This window comes from Aristolochia californica, unplaced genomic scaffold (assembly GCF_029961685.1).
Source record: "Aristolochia californica isolate CCGP_79_NKW_82.1479 unplaced genomic scaffold, dmAriCali1.0.hap1 SCAF_13, whole genome shotgun sequence".
NCBI lineage: Eukaryota > Viridiplantae > Streptophyta > Magnoliopsida > Piperales > Aristolochiaceae > Aristolochia > Aristolochia californica.
In genome coordinates this window covers 8,845,252-8,852,785 of record NW_027181804.1, presented here as the reverse complement: position 1 = coordinate 8,852,785, position 7,534 = coordinate 8,845,252, and the positions used below count along the sequence as shown (strand labels likewise).

The 7,534-nt window shown below is 40.6% G+C and overlaps 1 protein-coding gene across 1 annotated transcript; it reads right to left on the bottom strand.

The window, feature by feature from the left end:
- Window positions 1-1,793: 1,793 nt before the first annotated feature.
- LOC137948095 (hsp70-Hsp90 organizing protein 3-like) lies at window positions 1,794-6,860 on the bottom strand. The gene is made up of 6 exons (XM_068794041.1): window positions 5,834-6,860; window positions 4,348-4,636; window positions 2,844-2,929; window positions 2,498-2,721; window positions 2,227-2,353; window positions 1,794-2,132 (listed from the first exon to the last, which is right to left on the bottom strand). The coding sequence occupies exons 1-6, from the start codon at window positions 6,722-6,724 to the stop codon at window positions 2,019-2,021; spliced, it is 1,731 nt and encodes a 576-aa protein (XP_068650142.1). The 5' UTR covers window positions 6,725-6,860; the 3' UTR covers window positions 1,794-2,018.
- Between the last annotated feature and the right edge of the window lie 674 nt (window positions 6,861-7,534).

The following is a 7,534-nucleotide window of genomic DNA, read 5'->3' as shown; positions in this document are numbered from 1 at the left end:
TCCTATTGATTCCCCATTACCCTTTTATTATTTGGCAATCTTTCCCCTACCATCCTTTATTTGACTCTCATTTACCCCTTTTGGCCTTTTTTTGCTATGGTTGGTCCTTTTTATATATAAGTGTTTTTAAGTCCATTGAGACTTTTTATTGGTACCCTTTGGTTTTTTATCATCATCTTGTAAATGACATGCATTACCCACTATAGTGATTATTACCATTATATTTGTTTAAAATCATTTGAAGTTGGTTTCGACTTATGTTTTATCTCTCATTTTTACCCTTTGAGAGTCTATACTCAATTTCGTACTTATCCTTGGGACACGATGATGGAGGAGATTCTTACTACATCTATATTATTTGTTTCAAGCTGGGATTACTAGGGATGGCATGAATTGAGCCAGTTCGCAAGCGGCTCGAGTTCGGCTCAGTACGAGTTTTAGATCCAGATCAGGCTCATTAACTTAAACGAGCCAAGCTCGAGTAAACCATGGTTCAGTTTGAAAACTCGCGAGCCAACTCGTTAACTTAACGAGAGAGCCTGAGCACGGAGGAGGGAGCGGAAGATTGATTTCACATTCGTCAGCAGGGACAAAGAAGGTCGAAAGTGAGTGGAGAAAGCAGAGATGGACACTCAAAACCCCGATACCCTCCGTTACATCGAGAAGAAGATGCAAGACAAGGGTATCCAACGCATGGAGCGTCACCCTGCTGACGGCCTTAGCCTCATTCACAACCCCAAGTTTGGCCACAGCGGCAAGTATACTCGTTTCAAACATGTTTAAAAGAAAGAATGATGGAGGCCGCTAGCTAAGGTGAGAGAGAAGTATAAAATCGTTCATGACCCAATCGATACAACATGTTTGTCTCAACAGCCGTCACACCAAAGAAAACGGTAAAAATAACAACAAAAAATTTTGAAATGAAATCGTGCCTGACAAATTTAGTTTTGAGTGCACCTTTTTCAATATGAAGGATGAACTCAAATTTAAAATATTTTCTTTACAAAAAGCAAAAACCCATCACTGTTCAAGAAAGTGGAAGAGAGAACAAGCCCATGTTATTTATTTAGTAATTCTTTCCTATCCCATTAAGAAGCCAGCTCCTGTCATATGGAGGGACGTCCCTTTGCCCTTCCCTCTTTGAATCGGTTTAGTCTGTGTAGGAAGCCATTAGAGGAATGCTCCAAGATAAGAGAATTCCCATGAGGAAGAAGTGTTCTGCTTTAATGGATGGAAAATGTTGCAGGTTGCTTTGAGGTGGGTTCACCAGCAAGGTGACGCACCGTTGTGAAGAGCTTCAACAAGAAACGGATGGAAGAGAATCTGGAAATCTTCTACTGGGAGCTAACGGAGGACGCATTGACGAAGTTCGGTCAGAGCACACAGGCAAGAGGTTTCAGCGGAGACGTTTTCTTTTCTCCTCCGTAGCCTTTTAAAACACTGTGTCAACTAGATAATTATATTACTTTAGAGATTCAGAAAGTCTCGAATGTCAGGAGACCCAGAAGGCCAGTGGCAGAGTAGCACTCCAATGGTTTGTTCCTGATTTTGAATGCTCAAATGCATAGTAGTTGGCATACGAGTATCAGTCAAGTCTATTGCATATAGAAAACAGAGGAAGATGGGAATTCCTCTTGGCTACCAGAGCTCCTCCCATTTGTATGTATCCTTCGGACGCGATTTCTGTTGCCCGGCAACCAGTAAACTCAGGTTTCGATTATGAGGGAAGTTAACCGAACCACATAGATTTCAAATTATCTAAGTATTAGAATTTGATATCTTGGCAAATAGGATTTTCAGGTATTTTGGAAAATATCCCAAGAAATAAAACCTTCCGTTAATCTTTCCCACAAGGACGGCTTCAGGATACAATTGAAAAGGTCAATCATTAAATAAACTAAAATCCCACTGATAATAAGTGTCGTTCTGCATTGCATTCCAAAATTTCAAATCTGAGGAACGAGTACTGTCTAAATACACTCACTTGTATTTAATGGAGTTTGAACTGGTTGCTTCTCCTATCTAAGCTGGACTATCCCTGCACTCACCAACTTCTGAATCTTGTGCATCACCTGAGGATTCTTCAGATGTTCCTGAGCAGACGCGGGGCTCTCCTGGAAATCTACTAATACCTGCCGCATCAAAAAATTTCAACTCAGGATCAACTCTAGGAGCCAACATTAAGAAAAAAAAAATCTGTGTCACCCCACGCACACACTACAACACCTGTCTCATAATAGGATCTGAGAGAATATTCTGGATTTCTGGATCCTGCATGGCCTTCGCCTGCCTTTCTTTCAGCTCCTCCGGACTGAACTCTCCCCTGTTGCTTTTGTTTATCTGCTCAATACACCTGCAATAGAAATTTGAAAAAGAGACATCAGGCCAGAGCCAACCACTGCTAGACTGAAAATTATGAAGAAAAAGGATTTCATCTCTCTACCAACCACTATTCCAATAAACAAGATGAAGGAAAAGGATTAAACATCCACCATACCTTCTCACACCATCGGTGAGTTCTTGGTTGTGCGGATCATGCTTTAGACCCTCCTGGTATGTCTCCAGAGCCTTGTCATATTCCTTCATGAAAAACTGGACTGCACCTTTCCTTGTGTACCCCTTGGAGAATGTTGGATCCAATTCGATGCACTTCTCTGCATCTTTCAATCCTTCGGGTAAAGCACCTAACTTTGTGTAGCAAGCTGCCCGGTTACTATACACCTGTCATTAGCTCCTCCATTAGATAATCCAACAACGTACTTGCATTGTACATAAAGAGCACATGGATGTTGGTGGTCTTCTCTACACTGCATATTCACAGACACGTCAAATAGATATTTTACCTTTGGGTCTGTCGGATTCCTTCTCAAAGCTTCCGTATAATGCTTCACTGCTTCTGGATACTTCTGCTGCTTGAAATACTCGTTGCCTGCATGTCAATAAAAATTTTACATCAACCATAGTAAACCTAGTACAACTCCACCTTTAACAAACCGTTTCCCTACGGGCCCGATCAGGTGTAGTGACTAATTGCAGCAACAAAAAAAAAAAAAAAAAAAAAAAAACAGCCACACCACTGTAGCCTACATGAGAATAAACAAATAAATGAGTAATACAGCATAAATATTTTGATCCAAATTTGATCAGCAGACCAAAGGCCTAGCCATTGACTATGATCCCCCGTTAGCTCTTGTTCCTGTTCTTTTTAGTTTTTAATAAAATCATCAATCTTTCAAAAAACAAAGAAAAAAAAGACACATCCACAAATAACCAAGTAGATTCCAACGCCAGCTATAGAGAACCTTTACAAATAGAGCAAAGAATGCACTATTCCCATCAGTAGAATGTAGTCCATGTTCGTTAAATCTCCAAATCTGTAGACCTCTCTCAGGAGGGTTAACTCAGTAAACCAGAAATGGCACACATGTGATGTCTATAAATGCTCACAAGAAATTGTTGCAGTGCTACAAGTTGGATCAATAACCGCTCAGCAAGTTTGTTATGTATAGGACATCACTCATGTAGTCAGTTACGCTGCAAGTAACATCAGCAGTAGCTGATCAAGCTCATACATCGACATTACTGCAAAATCTGTCAGCTGATCAAGGTCATACATCGACATTACTGCAAAATCTGTCTTATCGTCACACAAGGAATGCCCATAATTTAGAACTCTGGAAGGGAGCAGACCACTGGACCTTGGACATACAAACAAAGTGCATTGAGTTCAAAGAAACCTGCACTTGTGTATGTGTAGGTATAAAAGAGAAGATATTTAATTTAATGAATTTTACATCAAATTTATGTGAGCAACCTAATTATCCAAATTTTTGGCATGGAAAAAGAGTTGCCTAGCTAGTTTGATATTATCGAATTGTTCCACTCAGTAATAGATCTACTAACTTCCGCTATTCATTCAAAAGCAATTATGATTCTGTACTTTTTTAACTTATTTGGATAGATAATTTGAGCCCAAATTCCCAAATTTTAGAAAGATCATTAACTTCACCAATAATCAAAGACTGTCCCAACTATGAGAATTAAATGTCAGACATGTACTTGCAAGAAAATTTCTTACTAGCACATCCATTTTATATAAGTATGTGTAAGTAATACGTGTGTGTGTGCGTGTGCCCACAAATATATAATGGGAACTGACAATGCAGAGCTCACACAATTACTACACAATCAGAGATAAAATAAAATAAAAAAGACCCAAGTTAAATATTACATGGTATAAAGGGAAAATTAGAGGGTTGAAACCACATAAAATTGCTGAAATGGGTAAAGTTATTGATCAAGATAACAGGCAATGTGCATAGAAAATGGACTATGAAAAATATTTACCTTTCTCCCGCTCCTCATCAGCTAATTTTGGGTCAAAGTACTCCTGCTGTTCTAACTCCTTCTTCATTCTCTCTGCTTCATTGAGCTTCTTCAGTGTGTCAGGGTTACGGTGCTCAGTAAGGGCTTTCTGGAAAGTTTCAATAGCAGGCTCAAAGTCCTTGGAGCATTTGGCAAGTTTGACCAAGGCCGTTCCTTTCCTTGTCAAAGCTCTAGCAACCATCTTATAGTCGGATCGAAGCTCTCTACCCCTTTCAACAGCTTTATCACAATCTTTGATGCATTCATCATACTGAAAGAGAAAAATAAATATCATTAGTCCCAGAAGAAACAGTGACAGAAGACACTAGAAGACATTATCCAAGGATAACTTTGAATAGAACTAAACAAGAAAAATCACATATTGCACAATCCTCTATCTCATAATTTCCTGACAAGAATACAGCCACTCACAAAAGAAGAGCCTCAACAACTTTACACAAGAAAATACATTTATGCTTAACTTCATTTTGTCAAAGCACTTAACTGGATCGTAACAAATATTCCTAATTGTTATAATTTTTTTATGCCTACATTTTAGTCATTGCGCTCCCTTGAGATAAAAATTCTTGTCCACAATCAGTGTTAAAGGTCATTTCTAACATATACAGTGTTATGGAATACTATGGTAGACTAGTAGAGTAAAAATATAAGTTGACATAAAAAACATCTTTTATTGTATCTGTTACTCAATTGTGTACTTTCTTCTCCATCATTCTTCTTTCCCCCTTCCCCTTCAGCCTTTTCTCAATCATCCTTTCTCGTTATTTCCTTCCTATTCAATTATCCATACCCATATTTGTTATTTATCCTCCTCCCACCTATTTGTTCAACTCCTCCACTCCTCCATTGGTTTATGGGTGTAATAGAATGACTGCTAGCTCATGGTCGGCCAGTAGCGAGGGATGAGTAATAATAGGGCAGTTATACAAGAGCCAAAAACCTGGAGAAGGGAAAGAAAGAAAGAAGGGAACTTGCAAGAAACAGAAAATAGGAGAATACTAGATTTTCTGTAGAACGTAGCAAAACAGGCAAGTGCTACGTCAAGAAGCCTTTTTTGCATAAAATTGTTTGGACTTATTCGCACATGAGGTTTTAGTAGTGCATTCAATATATTGTTGTTCCATATTCTACTCTCTTTGGCCTATCCCAGTTAGTAACTACTCTTAAGTAGTATGATTGACTGTGCATCACTCTTAGTTTCAGAGAATCATCCGCTTCGAATCAAACAGAAACTTTCCAAGCAAACTGCGAATAGTAGCAGACCAACACAAACAGCCTCAATCCAGAAAATCATGCAACGGCGTTTGTGGAGATTACTGACAAATATCTAAAAGCAAAGTGTGACTATGATCACCAGAAACATCAATAGGAATCTCCCAGGGAAAGAATAAGTTTTTCCTTTCACTAAAAGCTTCCAATTCCATGTTTAAGAAAAAAAAAAATTTACCTTTCCCATTTCCATGTAAACTGCCGCCCTGTTAGTGAGAAAAGAGATATCCTCATCGTCCAACTCCAACGCCTTCGTGTAATGCTTAATTGCTGTCTCAAAGTCCTTCTTTTTATATGCAGCGTTTCCGACTTCCTTCTCTTTCTGAGCAGCAGCCTTCCTCTCTCTGGCATCCTTCTCCTCGGATACCTCCATAGGCTCCGGCTCAGGTTCAGGCTCCTTCGGCTTCTCCGACTCCTTTTCCGGCTTCCGCGCCTCAGGCGGCAGCACTTCCGACATCGGCACATCTCTTTCCATTTCTTCAGGTGTCGCAGTCTTCATCTTAACATTCAGTAGAAGCCCCAATACCTGCATCATCCTCTGGTCCTGCAAGTACTTGTTCAAATTGTTAGGGTTCCGCTGCACATCCTGCATCATCATCAGAAAATCCGGTTGCTGCAAGTAAGCCCGAGTTGCGGGATCGGCTGTAAGCTTGGCCCACACATCCGGCCCTTGGAAAATACTACCAAACGAATTAGAACGAGGGGCGCTGGCCCGGGAGGCAGCAGACTGCGCATCGGCGAGGCCGGATTTAAGCGCCTCGTTGTTGGGGTCGATGTCGAGACCCTTCTTGTAAGAAGAGACAGCCTCTTCGTAGTTACCAAGGCCGAGGTGAGCAGCGCCGAGACGGCTGTACCCTTTGGACCAGTCAGGATTCAGTTGCACAGTCTTTTGAGCATCCGTTAGAGCTTCGGAGTACTTGAGCAATGACGCATACGCAGCAGAGCGATTGGAGTAGAGGACGTGATTGGTGGGCGCCAGATCGATGGCCTCAGAGAAGAATCGCACGGCGTCGTCGAACTTGCCGGCGGAAAATGCCGCGTTACCTTTGGCTTTCGCCTCATCAGCCATTGACGTTCCGGCAAATCAACGATCTATATTCCCAACTCACCCGAAAGAATCGAGATCGAGACGAAGGTAGGGGAGACGACGTGAAGCGTGAAGAATGCGCGAGGTTTTAGAAGCGTTGAGAGTAGGGAAGAAGGCGATGCCTACTAGAGACTTCCACCAGAGTCGGGTTCTGGAAACTTCCAAGATCCGTGGGGTTTGAATCAGCGGAGGGGCCCTGTAGGTCGGTACCGCCTGATGCCGCTACAGAAAATTGCTACCATAAGAAGATAAGAACACAATTAATTTTTTTGCAATATTCTGATTTAAGAAGTCCTACTTCATTAGAATAAAAAATGAAGCCAATCTTCTGAATTTTCAATTTAAGAATATCATGATAGAAGAAAATTAATTTAACTAATTTTCTTTGAATAAAAATTTTAAAACTAATATAATGAATTTTAGGGTTATTATTGTGCTATATTAATAGATTGAGTTAGATACAGATATCTATAAGCATAGGTTAAATTCACGGGTGGCATCGGGCTCGATTCCCGAGCAGCTCGAACTTGGCTTAGTCCCGGCTCGGTTCGATTCAATTTATCTCGATCTCGAATTGAATTTGAGATTGAGATCGGACTCATTTAAGTTAACTCGTTACTTAACGAGGGCCTAAGGGTTCAAAGTTAGAAAAAGTCGGGATTCGATAGCGGCAAGTTGGGGCACGAGTTCGGGACTTTGAGGAATCACGGAAATGAGGATTTGGGGCTCAGGAAGATTAGAAAGAAAAAAAATTGGACTGCAATCTGCAGGTATGTTTTGGTTTTTTATTCG